General features: G+C 46.8%; 2 protein-coding genes across 3 annotated transcripts in view; one reads left to right on the top strand and one right to left on the bottom strand.

The window, feature by feature from the left end:
• Nucleotides 1-3,235: 3,235 nt before the first annotated feature.
• On the top strand, nt 3,236-4,126 carry LOC106487907 (keratinocyte proline-rich protein-like). The gene has a single exon (XM_013946716.2). It carries the CDS (start codon nt 3,236-3,238, stop codon nt 4,124-4,126), a length of 891 nt encoding a protein of 296 aa, XP_013802170.2.
• A 6,746-nt stretch (nt 4,127-10,872) lies between these two features.
• Nucleotides 10,873-16,771, bottom strand: part of LOC106482322 (keratin-associated protein 9-2-like) — a 39,606-nt gene continuing 33,707 nt past the window's right edge. For both annotated transcript variants that reach the window (XM_067313418.1, XM_067313417.1), the window contains exon 7: nt 10,873-11,804. In XM_067313418.1, the coding sequence (XP_067169519.1) occupies nt 11,172-11,804 (633 nt within the window). In that variant the 3' untranslated portion in view covers nt 10,873-11,171. The remainder of the gene's footprint in view (nt 11,805-16,771) is intronic.

The raw sequence follows: 16,771 nt of genomic DNA on the forward strand, positions 1-16,771 counted from the left end.
CTGCTGACATTCGCACTGCAGGAATCCCAACGCGCGGCGGGTACCAGCTCAGCCTGTTGCTGTGATTGCATCTGCAGTGGGTGCTCTGATAAGGGCGCTGGTAAAATGCTTGAGACAGGACAAAGATAGTCCCAAAACAACCAAATATGATGAAATTCACCCCTGCGTGGGACGCATCGTCTCCACTGGTGAAAGTAATCCTACCATCACAGACAAGGACTGTTTGACTTGGGTCCAAATAACTCCTTGAGCTTTTGAGGGGGTGGAGAAGAGGTTGCTGTGCTTTTAATAATAACTGAGCCGTTTTCGCTCCATAAACTTTTTACATGGACTGATGCTAAGGGAATCCGCTAGGAACCCTGCAAGCTCCCTTTATTTCACTGGTAAATTGTAGCATCTTTCCAAGTGCTGTTCTGGTATCCAACCAAACCAGTGGCCCAGACCTATTTGGATGTGATAAATCTCATATACTGTTAAAAATCCCTTTACTTTTCACACGATACATGGAGATAAATTCAGCTCCCTCTCCTGTCAAATTTGGATAGGCAGAAGCTGCATCCTCTGTACCACAGCAAGCAGCATGCATTCAAAAATAATCCATTCTGAAAAGAAAGAATGAAAGCTATGAAGATCTTCATGGAAAAAAAAAAAAATTCCTAAAAAGCAGCTCCTGGTGGATTCACACAATCAGTAGAAAATCACTTCAGAGAAGTCTCTGATGAGAAGCAGGCAAGAGAAGTACAGATTAGTCCCCGTGTCCTAAACTGCAAATGTATCTTTAGAAGTGGGGACAAGATCATTAGCTGATGTGAAATGACTCAGTTCTGTGGACTGAAGCGGAGCCACACTGGGTTAGAGCATCCCAAGACCCCAGATTTTGGTGGGGTCTGCGAGGAAGGTATCAACCTGAGAGAACGACCTTTAATCACATTTTAAGAAATTTTGTTGTCACATTAGTCAGAAAAGGGATTAAAAGGCTTTCTATACCAAAAGCAGCCTCTTCACAATGCCTACGTGTAAAACAAGTCTGTGGAGGAAACACACAAAAGCAGTTGTGAAAGAGTGAGCTCATTACCCAGGAGGACTCATTCCCAGAAGGCAGGGCTTTGAAACCATATAAAAGTTCTCAAATCTCCATGCTCCACCATCCACTTGACTTTGTGCATCTACCTGTTGGTCGGTTGGGTAAGTTGGAGGATACCGATACTTTTTTTGTGATGTCTGTGATTTTACTGCTTGGTTAAATGTACATAGACTCTTTAAAGAAGTGATTTATTTGATAGCTACCTTTAAATATGTAACAGATTCCTGCAAAGACGAGAAACTGTATGCACTGGGGTAGGACAAGCAGTCTTGCGATGACTCTGCAAGGCACATTCGGATGGCATGTAAATCTGAGGATAGTTAAGCGCTAAATTAGATCCTTTCTGAAGACGAGATTAGATTAAATTATTTTGGTTTGAGTATAACTGATGCTGCCTTCAGGAATGGGAAGGTCTAAATGGCCTCCTAAAGCTCCTTCTTACTCTGTTTTCTATGATTCCGTGATTTATAACAAGAATATTTTTAAATCTTTGATTTAATTGAAGAATTATATTGTGAAAGGTAAATTTGTGAGCACGAGGGGCTGCACACAGCAGAAGGTTGAAAATATTCCTGGTGTGCTGTAACATTCAGGCCAACCGTGTCAAGAGCAATATACCAATTTGGCTCAAGATGTTACCAGGTTGCTATAAAGAAAATAGAAAGTGACACTTGATATCGATCTGGAGGATCTAGAAGGATGTGGCAGAGAGGAATAAATCTACTTTGAAGATGTGCTGAGAGGGGCAGGTGACCTGGAGAAGGCAGAACGCTCCCCTGATCCGTGTTGGTGGTAGTCCTGCGTTGAGGGGACTTAAAAAAAGTCCCTTCCAACCAACGCTTCTATGATTCAAACTTTTTATTTGTGTCCTGAGATTGTCTTTAGGAAAACAGGGACACAGGAGACACGGCACCAGCCGAGGCGAGCCTGGTGCCTGCCTTCTGCGACGCACCGAAGAGAGGGAGCTTCATAAATTGTCAGGAAAATTCATTTGGCCTGTTGCACATTCCTGGCCTTGGGAGAAGAAATCTCTCCTGATTGTTCTGATTCATGTCAGCTCCGCACGTTATTAGCGGCCGTGGGAATCTAGGAGCCAAGGGCAGCATCACCGCGGCTAATTCCTTCCATGACAGCTGGAAGGACGGTGCCACGGGTGACCTCCTCAGCCCGTTGCATCACCCATGAAGTCAGAGTGAAACCAGAGCAGGAGGAGGAGCTGGCTTATCACTTATTTGCTGTAAACTCAACCCTGCAGAACGCTAACAGCTTGCTGTGGCAGTTTACCTTGGGGCCTTAGCAGCTCAGGTTTGAGAAAGATTTATATAGAGAGAGAATAAAGAGCGAAACGAGGAGGGCAGAAGCTGAGCTGGACACTGGCTCCCACGGTAGCTGAATGTTCCACACTGATTTCACTGAGTGACTCGTTTAGAAAAGTAACCTTTAAAACTTTGGGATAACACAAAACATTTTCAAACATTTCTATGCAAAGAAGTTTGGTTTTTCTATTTTAAATTACCTTTCATTCTTTAATTTTCCCTTAATTCCATGTAAAATCTGAAAATTATTTTAAAATGGGCAAAGCCAGATGAATTACCTTGGTTTTGTCAATGTGAAATATTCTGTTGGATCCAGATCTATATATTTTTTCTACCTGCTGATACACCAAACGTTTTTAAATGCTTGCCTTCAGCAGTTGTTATTTTTTTGTTATTATTTTGACTTTCTGAAACTGCTACCAAAGCAGCAGGTCTGTTATTTGCCAGCTCCTCTCATCAGTTCTCCAGCAAAGAACTGAAAGGGAGTTAACACTCTGGGAAGAGCTAAGCGACAGGAGGGAGAGCTCTGAAGTGCAAATCAGCTCCCAGCTCAAAGGAACGACTCTGCCTCTGCCTCGGAGAGACCCGACAGGGCTGTCCCACGTTGCAGACCAGAAACGAGGAGCAAGATAAGAGCAGGAACTGAAAGGCAGGGTGAAAAAGAAGTAAATCATAATTCTTTCCATGCCAATCTGCTATGGGAAACTAAGGGCAAGCTACCTTGCGGATGATTCACGTTTCTCCGGCATTGTTTCGCCCTTCTCCCAACCCAGTTGGTTTAGCAGCCGCAATAACGCTCTGATGTTTCTTTCAGATTATCTTGTCCCGTGCAAAGATGTCTGCGCATCAAATGCAATGCAAGCAGCAAACCACCCTCCCACCTGGCCTGAGCGAAATTATCTCAAAGCAAAGCCAAGAGCCTGTGCCATGCATCGAGCCGGTACTGTGTCCTCCACAGCAGCAACCTGAAGTCCAGATCCCAGTGCCATGCCCAGAACCAGTCCCCGTAGTAGTGGAACCAGGCCAAGGAGAAACGCCGGTTGTCGTGATACCCGAGTGTCCGCCGCAGGAACAGCAGCAGCAACAGCAATGCAAGCTACCACCAACTTTCCCTCCTGTATCATGCCCTGAGCCTGTCCCATGCCCTCAAGAGATACAACCATGTAAAGAGCTGCCGGAGCCAATCCCTGTTCCCTGCCCTGAACCAATTCCCTGTCCCCAGGAGAAGCAGGAGTGCAAGGAGATCCCCGTGCCAGTCCCTGTTCTCTGCCCCGAACCCATACCTTGTCCCCAGGAGAAGCAGGAGTGCAAGGAGATCCCTGTGCCGGTCCCCATTTCTTGCCCTGAACCAACTCCGTGCCCTCTGGAGAAACAGGAATGCAAGGAGATCCCCGTGCCAATCCCTGTTCCCTGCCCTGAACCAACTGCATGTCCCCAGGAGAAGCAGGAATGCAAGGAGATCCCCGTGCCGATCCCCGTTCCCTGCCCTGAACCCCTGCTGTGTCCCCAGGAGAAGCAGGAATGCAAGGAGATCCCTGTGCCGATCCCTGTTCCCTGCCCTGATCCTGCACCGTGCCCTCTGGAGAAGCAGGAATGCAAGGAGATCCCGGTGCCGACCCCTGCTCCCTGCCTTGAGCTGGAGCAGTGCTCCCTCTCGGAGAAGTGTCCGCCCATGGAACAGCAGCAAGTGAAGCAGCCCGTCCAGTGGCCCCCGGCGCAGAAGTAACTCGCGGAGGACCAGGAAAGCTCCGAAGGAAGCAGCAGAGCAGCAGCCCAGCCGCCTCTCCCCCGCCTTGCAATTAGCAGTCGTTTTCCATCGCCCTGTTATTCACTGCAGAATTTAGCACAGCTTCCATCTGCCCCCCCCCCCATACTAACGCTAACATTATCCTATACTAACGACCACATGCTACTACCTGGCGCGTCAGGACTGTCGGTAGATAACGCAGCTTCGCGGGGCGCGGGTAGGCACGCGCGTCTGACTTTCTAGCGGCCCGAATCTCCATCCTCTCCCGACCGTGCCGCCGGTTTTCGCAGGCCGGGAGAGCGACCGAGAGCATGACGGCAGGCTGCAGCCGGGGCTCGTGAAGCCGATGCCCAAACCTAAGCTGCGCGCAGAGACCCCCGAGCGCATCGCGCAGCCCCGCACGCTGCCTCCTGCTTTTCCCGCGTCCCTCCGCAGCTCCCCGTACGCGCGTGTCATCCCCTGCCTTGCATTTAGGCGTTTTTTCCATACTAACAGCACGATTTGGGGTTTGTGCAGAACCTACTAGTAATAGTTCTGGTCCATGGCAACAAGACTTTCTAGAATCATGAATCCATAGAGCTAAATATTTTAGGCAATAGAAAATCCATTGGGCTAGAGGGAATAGAAAGGTTTTTACTGAAGATCCGTCACCTCTTAATTTATCTGCTTAGCTGAATTGGTTGTGATCAGCACTTTCCTTGCTTCAGATTCCCTAGGATCTGTGAAGAACAGCGCAAGCCGAGGGTATTTATGGAAAAGATATAGGTAATTAAATCCAACCCAGACATATTTTGAAATAAATTAACCTCAGGCGTGGCTTCCATCTCTTACACAGGCTAAAGGAGGAGGTACACACAGTGCTGTCTGAGTTACGCTCCGGAACATGTTTCACCGCACAGTGTTCTTGCATACGCGCTTGGTACTTATCTCTAATTATTTTAGGCTGATATTGTATCCAAGATTTATTTCACTGTGAAAATCAACAATAAAAATGACTTTGAATACTGAGTTCTGGAGACTTTTAATAGCTTCTGCTCATAAAGAAAGATGAAAAGGAGTCTAAGCTTGCAACATTCAGCCCCTTCCTAGGCTCAAAGCCAGGCAAAGCAGGAGTCAGAAATGTGAGCGCCTCGGCTCACGTCGAGCTGTCCCGACAGTCAAAAACATACCAAAATACATGCAGCCCCTCGCTGTGACCTTCAGCATACATAGGGCATGGGCACGTCTACGAGGCAGGTTGCAAGCCCAAGCAAATAAGCTTTTCCCACGCTGCAAACGAGCCAGGAGCGATGCAATCTCCTGAGCGCGGCCCCGAACCTGCCAGATGGATGTTAGATAGCGCCGACCTCGTCGTCTGATCCCGGCGTCACACTTAGCCCGCAGCTTCTGCTTTGCAGAACGAGCTCGCGCTGTCTGCAAGCCACCAGTATCATATCACTCAATAACGTCTGCGTTCATGATAATTCTCCTCCTCTGCTATATAGCTGAGTGAAAATCAATTGGCTGAACCAGTATTTCCTGCCACAAAACAGAAACATTCTAATTCCCGTTTCTCAATGTTTTAAAACCAAAACTACCTGTTCTGAGCAAGTGAAAACTTCCCATTTTGTTCAGGTTTAAAAACTTTCAAAAACCATTTTCCTATCAGCAGTTATAGTACAGCTAAGACTCAAAAATCAAAATTAATTGTTTTGATAGACCCACAAGAATATACTGCAGAACATTACGCCTTGCAGAAAACTTTGTTTCAGCTCAGCATGAAAACAACTTGCAAGATATTATAATCCTCGGGTAAATATTCAAGGCCTGAGAAAGTAATTTCCTGAACGGCAACACACCCCAAAATTGCCGGTTGTCCAAAAAGTGAAATGACATCACGCTAACACAAAATAAAGTAATCCCAAGAGACGGCACAATGCGTAGCTGCAGGCTGAGCCTCGACCGTGCGTGCCGAGCTGAGCCCCGACATGGGAAGCACGTCGGTCCCGAGCCGGTGCGCGAGTTTTGCCACCTGGGCAGCAGTACTGCCCCAAAGCAGCCTGAATTTAGATGGTCTTTCTACAAACTGGGACCCTTTTGCAGCCTGTTTGCTCCAGACATTTTTGCATTTCTAGTCTGCTTGGTCATTGCTATTAATAGCTGGTGCAGGTTTGTGGATCATTTTCAAAACTGAAAGCTCTTTTTTAGTATTTGAAATAAAAATATGGATAAAGAACTTGATGGGAAAACCTGGAAAGGGAATGTGCATGGGTACCCACGTATATGTGCCTTATAGGTAGACATATATAAATTTGAAGGTAATTCCTGGGCTATTACAAGAAAGCAGAAGAGACTGAATGACACTAATAAAGTGAAAAAATATCAAGAAGCAAGTAATGCGGTTAATTATAATTTTATTGCAGCACACCCTGAGGTAAAGATCAGAAGGAAATGGCCTCATGACTTTTCTATAGTTGAGGATGAATAAATCTTAGCTAATTTATTGCATCTCTTTGTAAAGTAATTTCCGCTTGCAAATAAAGCCAGCGCCCTGCAGATTTCCAGCTAGTTTGGCGGAGCTAGCATGGAGAAGGAGAGCTTGCAAGGAAGCGATTGCATCTTCCCGGGCACTTTTGCGGCCGTTGATGTTAGCGCTACTTCTGCTTTGGGCACTGCTCCTGCTGCTGCTGCTGCGGGATGCTTTTCACAGGACATTTGGCTTGTCCTTTCGGGGCCTGGCATTGCTCCGTGCTCTTCGGAAGACACTTTTCCTGGCATTGCGGAGGTATGTGCTGTTGCTGTTTCTGCTGGGAAGACATCTTTGCTAAATCTGGAAGGAAACCAAGGTGTCATTTTGGTTATTTTTTAGCCCTACACAATTCTCCTTTCCGGATTTTATAGTTTCAGCCCATTTTTTAGCCTTGACTTCACACTCACAACCAAGAGGCCTTAAAAGTTAATTCTACCAGGGCAGGCATGAAAAAAGACTGGCAATCCCTTGGGACGCTGCTGTTCAGACCAAATCGCCGCTGGTGACTCGGGTTTGCTGCAGCTGCCCCATGGTGTGTTTTTGGGCTCCCATCACAGTTCCCCACGTCCTAGTTAGCCCGAGGAGCTCAGCCCTGCGCTGAGGCCTCCAGGCATAACTGTATATAACCATAAAGGAATACAAGGCAAGCACTGTCCTAACAAGTTTGTGATCCAAAAAGGCAAATGTTTACATAAGGTGGGGGGAGAGAGGGGAAAAAAAAAAGAGGAGGGGTTTTCCTTCTTTTCCTCTGTTCCGCTGGTTTCTGAACATTTAAACTTTGACAAACTAAGAAGCAATAAAAATACTAGTGAAAGAAAACAGAATAATCTTAGTGCATTTACAATCAATAGAAAATATTTAAAACTGGTGCAAGAGGAGCAGGAAGCCAGTGATATTTCAGTATTGCAAATGTTTCTGAAAGAGAAGAACAGCTTGACAACAATCCCTTCACTGCAAACCTCAGAGCGGGACTGTGTCTCCTACTACGAGCACACGCAACCTGCCCCACTACGAATGATGCTACGATTTTGCACAACGAAGTGATACTCAGAGCCTGGGCATCCAGGAGACCATGGTGAAAGGCCTCTGGGTGCTCTATGGGTGCAAAATGAACGGTCAGTGGATGTCTTTGCTATTCAGTGCTCAACGATTGATGGTTATCCACGCAAATTCTTATCAGTTGCTGAAAATTTGTGAGGGCTGACAAGGGTTTGCTGGTCCAAAAAGCCAGCAAGCCCCTGTGCCCGGAGCCTCGGAAGGTCTCAAAATAACAGAATTGAAAACGAAAATAAACTTGCATCAGCTCTATGGAGGCTGCTAGGAACCCCACAGCCAGGGAAAAGGGCTGGAATTGCTACTAGAGAAATGAAATAAAGAAAAATCATCCCATCTCCCGAGAACAGAGCCCCCCCTCTGTATAGCTGAATGGGCACAGAGAGACTCACCTAGCACCTCTTGCTGTTGGCAGAAGGGAAGAAGAAGCCACCTGGATTAAAGAGCCTCCCGAAGGGAAGGCTTTTATATCCTTTCTGAAGTCTGCCCCGGCAGCTGATGACGACAGATTAACTTGATGACCAGAATCTTTCACAACCAGAACTTGCTCCACTGACACCTCCTTAGTCCTGGATTTAAGTCAAGGTCTGTCAGAGATGCCTCCGCTTTCGGGTGCGGGGGACTTGTTGATTTTAATGGGAGGCACACCCAATCTGGTAATGACTGGCTAATTCATTAATAATTCATACTGTCCCGACCCTGGGCAAAGATCCCACAACCGAACTCAGACTTCAGAGCCAGCACTCATCTGCTCAAGAGTCAGTAAAGTCTGTTTGCATAAACTTGAGGTGTTTCCTGACAGGCTTTAATCCTTCTCCATCTTCCTTCCCCATAGGGGGACCAAAACATTTTATATTACCAACAAAATAGAAAGTTGCTTCCTTATTTTCATCAGCGTTTTCCTTGCACTTTCTTTTCATTTCCCACTGAAGGAACTAAACTTTCTATTTACAAACATTGGGTTTGGCTTGCTGAAGCTGTGGTAGGATTTCTTTTCTCATGGGTGAATCCATGCTTCCAAAAAATTCCAATCCCCTTGAAGCTTTTCCAAGGAAGGAACAGGGAAAATAGTTCAACCAAAGCATTACCTCTAGCTCTAATGGAAGAGGTAGCTCCAAGCCTTCCCAGAGTCTTCCTCAATGCCATGCCCCATGGGGCTGTATTTGGCCCTGTGAACTACAGCCTGTTCTCCATTACAACCACATGATCCACAGAGAAACCATGGATGTGACTTCTGGTGGGGGTAGGAGAGCAGAAGGGGCTCATGGGAAGAAGAAGGAAGAGAAAAGAAGAAGAGGGAAAGAAAAAAAAAAATCAACCCACATCTTCACACACCCCATCTTTGTCTGACTGTCCAGGGGTCTTAACAACCCTGAGGTTAACAAGCACCAGGCTGAACTAATTTGTTGTAGATAGGCAGACCTTACCAATGCCCAGAATTAACCACAGGTGTGTAGGACAGCAATGCGTCAGGGCTTTTGCAACATGCTCTCCCATAGGCACGGGACACATAATGAACACAACCCAGCCGGCCGCCTCTGCCACTTCCTCTGCAGCTTTCGGAGCTTCCCGTTCGTGTCTATCATTACTGCATTTGGTGCCATGCTCATGGCAGAGGGGGAGAGGAGACCCATGACCAACGTGGCTGATAGAGCTGTATGAAGAGGCCTTGAAATCAGTCATGGATGAATCATCTGCAGGATGGACCTCATTAGTAGCTGCACATGACCTCCTGACAAAGACTTTTTCCACACCTGAAGGTGGCACTGATGCTGAGCACATGGCAGTAGCAAGCGGTTATTAGTGACGTTACGGATAGTAGGATTCATTGATGAATCCCCAAAGGTTTGGGTTCACCAGCAGGAATTAGGGATGGATGTTCCCAGACTTCCCCTCTATTTCCTTGCTGTTGAGTAGTTGTCCAGCTGCCCCTGATTTGTCTAGCTGAACTGAAATGCATGTTCAGGTGCAAAATCTCTTTGCCTGACTCAGATACACCAAACACCTTTGCCTATCGTTATTCATGCTCGATACCATCACCTTCCAGTGTTGACAGAAATAACACAAAAAGGGATCTACTGTAAAGCTCTACACTTGTACACAAGGTTTCATTGCAGGCTGATTTGGTAACAGTGTTTACACACACCTAAATATAACTCTTTTCTCTTCGAGATTAATCGCCCTCCACCCTTGCCTTAATGATATAGTAGGTGGATAGCAATCCTCTGCATCCCAGACATGGAAATTGTGCGGCCCTCCCGGAGACAGGCGTGAGCAAGTCACATGCGCCGCACGGAGACAATGGGAGCATTATCTCCGCAGTGCAGCACCTAGCAGGGAACAATGGGCCTCCAGACAATGGGCTTCCTTCAGGTTCAGAATTATGGCTCCAAATAAAGAAGATGTATTTGCAAGTGAATTAAAATATTGCACCAGCCAGACATTAATGAACCCGAAATGCCAACTACTCTATCAGTCACGGAGGTGGCGTCTCCTCGCTGCAGATGGGGAACAGATAGACAGCAAGAGCGAGACTTGCCCAAAGCCACATGAAGTGTCGATAGCAAAGCTGGGGACAAAACTGCAGTCTTGCAGGGCTTGGACCTGCTCCTGGACCACAAAAAGATTCATCTCCTGAAGCCAAATCCCTCACTTTCTGTTTCTAGTCAGTGAGGATTATGGGAAGAGATCATCAAAAATACCATTTGGTCTCCATCTGATTTTTTTTAAGAAATCATTAAAAACCCAGTAAGAATGCTTCAATATTTTCTCATTTGGATTTGGGGTTTTCTTCCACTTAAATTTACCTCTTAATTACTAACCTAATAATTATTAATTATTTTTCTATCATTATTTTCCAGTAGGACAAAACTCATTTTTTAGTATCTCTCAAAAAGTATTGGCCATGCTTGTTTACAGTGTTAGAAAACATCGCTCTATGCTAGCATGCTTTCGCTCTCTGTGTTTGTAGGCACGAATCCTTCACAAGCATACCAGCTTTTTAAAAGGAAAACTAAGGAAAGATGATCTTGGATCGGAAGACATGGGAACGGGGAGATGAACAAAAGACAAGAGGACAGATAATGACATTGATGGTCAATTTTTATTGCTACACATACACATTAAAAGACAAGATGAGAATTAAAGGATAAAACGGCAGAAATCTTCCAACACCAAACTGCTGACAGCACAACCCTTACAGAACATCTTCCCAAGATGCCCAGCAGGATAACGTTGGCCAACTGCATTTACCGAGGAAAAGAGGTGCTGAGAAAGGAAGCAAAGGCTGGAAATATTGAGAGAGACATTTTCTAAGGTGAAGAGAGCAAGGGGTAAGCAGGTCTCAGTATGTTGCTGGTGGGTCTGTAACCTGTTTTTCATTGCACAGTTGCTCATGAGCCCATGGACGTTGCAATGCACCAAAGGACCGCGGCCGCGTGCAAGGCCCACGCGCCCGGGCGATCAGCAGCGATAGGAGCAGGTGGTGGTGCACGGCTCCAGGCACACGGTCTCGCAGTTATCCACGCACTTGGTGGCACACACCTCCACGCACGGGGCCGGGCAGGGCTCCACGCACTGGGTGGTGCAGCAGGGGGTGGTGCAGGGCTTCGCGCAGACGTCCACGCACTTGGGGGGGCAGACCTCCACGCACTGCGTGGCGCAGGGCTCCACGCACTGGGTGGTGCAGCACGGGGTGGCGCAGGGCTTCGCGCAGACGTCCACGCACTTGGGGGGGCAGACCTCCACGCACTGCGCGGCGCAGGGCTCCACGCACACCGTGCTGCAGGGCTCCACGCACTGGGTGGTGCAGCAGCGCGTGGGGCACTGGGTGGCGCAGGGGTCCGCGCACTGGGTGCTGTAGCACGGGGCGCACTGGGCAGCGCAGGGGTTGGAGCAGACATCCACGCACTTGGGTGGGCAGACCTCCACGCACTGCGTGGCGCAGGGCTTCACGCAGACGCTGCCGCAGGGCTCCACGCAGACCGTGCTGCAGGGCTTCTCGCACGGCGGGCACTTCTGCACGCAGATGGGAGGGGGCAGGCAGGGCTGCTTGCGCTGCTCGTAGCAGGACATCTCGCTGGGGTGCTGGCAAAGCTGGTAAGAAAAGGGACACAAAATGAAGACGCTCCTCGTTTATCCCTGAGCCACAATTCACAGCTTAGCTTTTAAAACGTACGTAGCAATTAGCTACTGGACTGAGAGAAGGCCTGCTAGAAAAATTTGCATGCGTGGATCATTTCTGGTTTTAGATATATACAAACTAATGCTGCCAGATTACTCCCTCCTTTCTTGGGAACCGGCAAGTATCACTGTTAGGAAGACTAGAGCCATAAACCCTGAATTTCACAGAACTGCATCCAGTTAAACTTGGCAGAAGCCCTGACAAGAAAATAGTTTGTTTCCTGATTTTCTTAATTAAACCAGCAGGAGTTCCAAAGCCCATCTTCTGTTCACCACTTTCTAGGTTCCCCATGAACACCACGGAGAACATCGCCGTTCGTGTAGACGTTGACCTGCTAATCCCAGAGGCTAGAGCCCAAAGACTGCAAATTCAGACACTCTCCCAAATCCTCCAGCTGTGTATCACTGGAGGTGCATTAAAACTAATAGGCTTGTGCTTTCATGAGGGAAGGCTTGGCCCAGAGGTTGCAGCTCCTGTTCCCGATTCATTTCCTTATCTTGACTTCTCCCATATATCTCCAACAGTTTTGCCCTCAGGTCTCCTGCAGCTTCCTTTTTCCGGACAACGCTTCTTCCCACCCATCTCTTCTGAAGTCCCAAGCCTTACTCTGCAACATCCAGTAATTTATTTAATTTCCTGACTTAATGAGGTTTAGAAAAAATTAATGAAGATAGAATATGAAGGAGGGTGAAAGACAGTCAGCTTCCGCAGAGGTGACAGGACATTTGCAAGTTACTGAAGGAAGAACAAACTCTACGTAAGAGTCAAACATCCTCTCCCCCATCCCATGATGAATCCTGGGCCAAAGAGCAACACCTGAAGCAAAGCTCTTCTGTGATCAGTAATATATTCTTTTGACCAGAATGACCAAGTAACACAGCCATCGCATCGTTCCCTGATAAATCCAAGAAAGACTTACCAGTTCACCAGTGCAGATGAGTGAGGAAGAAGTCAAATGAACTGGTGTGAGTCTCAAAATGCCAACCTTTTTATATGGTTTGCGTGGCGTCATTTCCGGAAACGAGGGAGCCCAGCGGTTTGATCACCTGACCATTAGCATCCTGAACAGGTTCCACCTGTACATGCTTTACATATTTGTATACTTCCTAAATTTTGGTGGAAAACTTCTTCCAGGAAAAACATGTGATTCTGAGTAAATTCTGCTTCCACCTAATACCCAAGCCATGCAATTCCCAATTGGAAAAATACGGTAATTAAAAAGAATCAGGTACTGGATTCATTGCTTTTTAAAAAAGATTTAATATGCTCAGATATTTTCAACTCCTTATTTCCACAAGTGTCTGAATGATACCTTAGGTTTTTTTCAAAGCATTTAGAATTGGTGACTGTTATTAGGGCAGGTGGACAATTGATATGATTTTCCATGAGAAATATGTCCTAATTCTCATGGTAAGAGAGAGCTAATCCTACAGGGTGCCATCAGTGCTTCAACTGGTTCTCCAGTACCTTTCTTACCATTAAAACCCCCCCAGCCCATTCCTCCCCAAGCTGTTGGTCTATTAACAAAGTTCACGTTTGGCAATGCCAAGTTGGAGACAGCTCCAGTTCCCAGGAAGACCTCTTTAAGCCATTCAGTGCAAAGTAAATGGACATGCATTTTAAAAACTTTTCTTTCATTGCCAAAACAGTGTAAAGGGCCTTGGTTTAAGTGAGCATTAGGCCCAGAACTCCATATTAACGTATTTAAGCTCACTCAGCTCCACAGCCCAGAAAATCTTTATTTCTCGGAGATGCTCCAGTCATGGAGGTGGAATGCAATTATTTGCCTATGTCTAGGTGTGTTTTGTCATTCTTGCCAAGTCCTACAATTAAATCATTTACACAAATGCTAAATGGGCAAAAAAAAAAAAAACCCATTCAGCATGAGTACTACGTCCTGTTTACACAGGAAACAAGGAGCCCTGCTAGAGAATGGCACGCACGGGCACGGATTCGTTTCTAGCGTTTACACGGGGAAACCGGAGTTCTTGTCCAAAACTCATGTGAGCTGAGGAATTTGTACTGCTTTTAACCTCCCCTCAGCTCAGGCTTTCCACTCCTCTTCCTTTGCTGCATGGGGACACAAAGGTGGCTTTTTCTGCGGCTCCGTTTCATGCCGAGACCAGACACAGCATTGCAGGACTGAGCCCTTTCCCTGCCCCCAAATTCAGACATTTGCTAAAAAGCAACCAAGCATAAGCCAGGCCTGACCCTCGGTGCCACCCTGAGCTGCTCCATCATCCCTGGCATCGCTTAGCAGCACAGTCAAGTGAGCACGGGCTCGATGCATGGCGTGCAAGTCTCCCCCAAACTCATACATCTGCACTGGCAGCTTTTACAAAAAGCAGGACAAAACAGGCTCTTGCACGGTGTGGCTTGCTTGTTTTAGATATCTGCTTTAGCAGGAGGAAGCACACACCCATGACCGCATCAAATAGATCCCTGCAGATTATCAAGTGGACTAGCTCAGATTTAGATGTCTAATATTTTGACCGATTAATCTCTCCCCATGTTCTCCTCCTCGAGCTGCCCTGCTGTGCGATGCTGAGAAAGCAATCACCCGTCAGCACCTCCAGTTCCCCTTGCAGCAGCTGCCTCTCCTCCTTATCTTGCTCAGGAGTTTTTCTCGGCCCTGTGTTTGCACAGTTCATGCTTTCCTGGGGCTCTCGACTCATCTCTAAGACCAACGCTGAGGACCAGTCCCACAACTCCCTTTCTATAGGGGGTTATTGTGTATCCTATTGTTATATTTGATTAGCAAGAAATTGTAACGACTTATGAGAAAATTAGGTATTTTAGGAGATATAAATTGATCTGCATTTGTAGTATGTGGGAACATCAGACAGAGCTGGATTATTATTCTTAATTGACCCTTATTTGTGGATCTCTATTATATTTATGAGCAATTTGGCCATTTTACCAGTCCCATTAAGTTCAGTAACTCAGAACTCCACAGCGGCATCTTTTCATGCTCATCCTCCTTTGGCAAAAGGGCTGGAAAGAAGCAGTTTTCCAAATCTGCTGCTTTTAAGATGCATTTAATTAAATGGCAAAGAATAAGCTCTCTCGCAGAACCAGAGGCTGGCGCGACGGGCAGCGCGTTGATGAAAAGAGCGGACAACAGACCAGAACCAAGCGGTTCCTGGAGCACGGGAGGGGAGAGACTGACACCTCCCCTGCCCCAAGGTCTGGCTGGCACTACCCAAGAGGAGCCCCTCAAGCGCAGTACTCGGGGGGGGTTGAAAGAATATTTCTGAAGAACGCAGTAAAAAGAGCATAGCCAACACTTTTGGCTCCCAATAATCCAAGCGAGACTTCTTATTTCACCACCAAAAGTTATCAAAGACGCAGGCAGATCAAGATTGGAGGCATGAAACTGTTTGAGCAGGTGCTGTTTTGGGCCGCTCAAATGAACTTCTGCTAGAAAAAGAGATCTATTTCATAAACTGCTGAACACTTTGCTTTAAAAGTGTGATGCCTGTGGATATATCCTTCAGTTCACCCAAAGGGCTCGCAAGAAAGCTTCCTTCCTCTGTGACATCCAGCACTGGCCAACATGAGGGATTTCATACTAGACCCTGTATTGGGAGAAGTCTTGCATTTCTACTTAATGTGCAGCTTCACCACCCGCACTTTGGGGAAAAAGCTTTTTCACAGAAATCAAGGATTCTCCCCACAATTTCAGAATGGCAAGGCCTTCCCAGCCCACTCGCCTCCTCTGTTACAATAAATCTTAAAGCCTGGGGCTTCGTTATATCTGACTTTCCCATCAGATACCACGCACCAAGGCCAGCTTCCAGGGCAGGCCGTGTCTGCGGGCTCCCGGGCTGCCCGTCCATCTCTGACTTCAGAAATCCTCGCATACCTCGGATGCCAGGAGTCTGAGCGCAGAACGTAATTAGCCTCACATGAAAACAAGTGGCTTGTCTCATCCATATCCCAGGGACAATTTGATCAAGCGATTAAATCATTACTTCTGGGGCTGAGAGGAACCCCAATGCAGCGCTATCCGCCTCTTTTCCTGTTTACGCAAAAAGGTGAGTGTGCTACAAAGAATGATAAGTGAGCATCTGAATGCAATTACATCTGAAAAAGAGGATCTAGCTGTGGCTACAGCAAAAAACTCACTTTTTTTGGGGGGGGGCCTTCTGATGATTGCAGATATTTGCTTTGATTTCCTGATGCTTTAGAATGGGAATCTGGTTTTCCTTAGGATTTTTTACATTGCCAAACAAGATAATGCCCTGATCCTTGAAGAATACTTTTTAGACCTCGGCACATATTACGCGATATAGCAAGAACAGCGGGCTTATGACACTCGCTCATCCTGAACTGCAATTTTCTCCAAAAGTGTTATAGCAAGGTGACAGATGACAGAGTGTAAATGTTCGAGAGTCAGGGAGAAAGGGTCTCTGTTCCTTTTCCTGTGGCACAACCTCATGATGCCTACCTGGAAATGAAGTGTCTGTTCCCTGTTAATGGTCTCAGCCTTTTAAAATCTGAGTTTCCAAGTTCATGTGAAGGATTAAAGACAATGCAAGAATCATGCCATTGGAGGGATACTACAGAAAAATAATTTAAGGAGAAACTTTACCTGAATGCCATTTTTCCTATCTACAGTTTCTTATTTCCCAGAAGGTCGCTCTGTTTGATTTGGGAGTAGCAGCAGAGAAGACTTTTGCTTACAAAGAGTCTTTAGTGAGCTTTAAAGGAGTCTTAGTCAGGTCAGACCTCCACAGAGAGGTGATTAGGAAGCCCTAATTGGTTTGGTAGCTCTGTTGTGTAGCATTTCCGCTCAGATTACGCCTAGAACACTCAGCTGGGACTCAGCGTTGTGGCAAGCACTGTGCAACCAAGAGCAAGAACCAGGCTCTGCCAC

Source organism: Apteryx mantelli, chromosome 31 (genome assembly GCF_036417845.1).
Source record: "Apteryx mantelli isolate bAptMan1 chromosome 31, bAptMan1.hap1, whole genome shotgun sequence".
Classification (NCBI taxonomy): domain Eukaryota; kingdom Metazoa; phylum Chordata; class Aves; order Apterygiformes; family Apterygidae; genus Apteryx; species Apteryx mantelli.

Bases quoted from the DNA above. Each gene is read 5' to 3' on its own strand.
- LOC106487907 (XM_013946716.2), top strand. From the start codon at position 3,236: ATGTCTGCGCATCAAATGCAATGCAAGCAGCAAACCACCCTCCCACCT.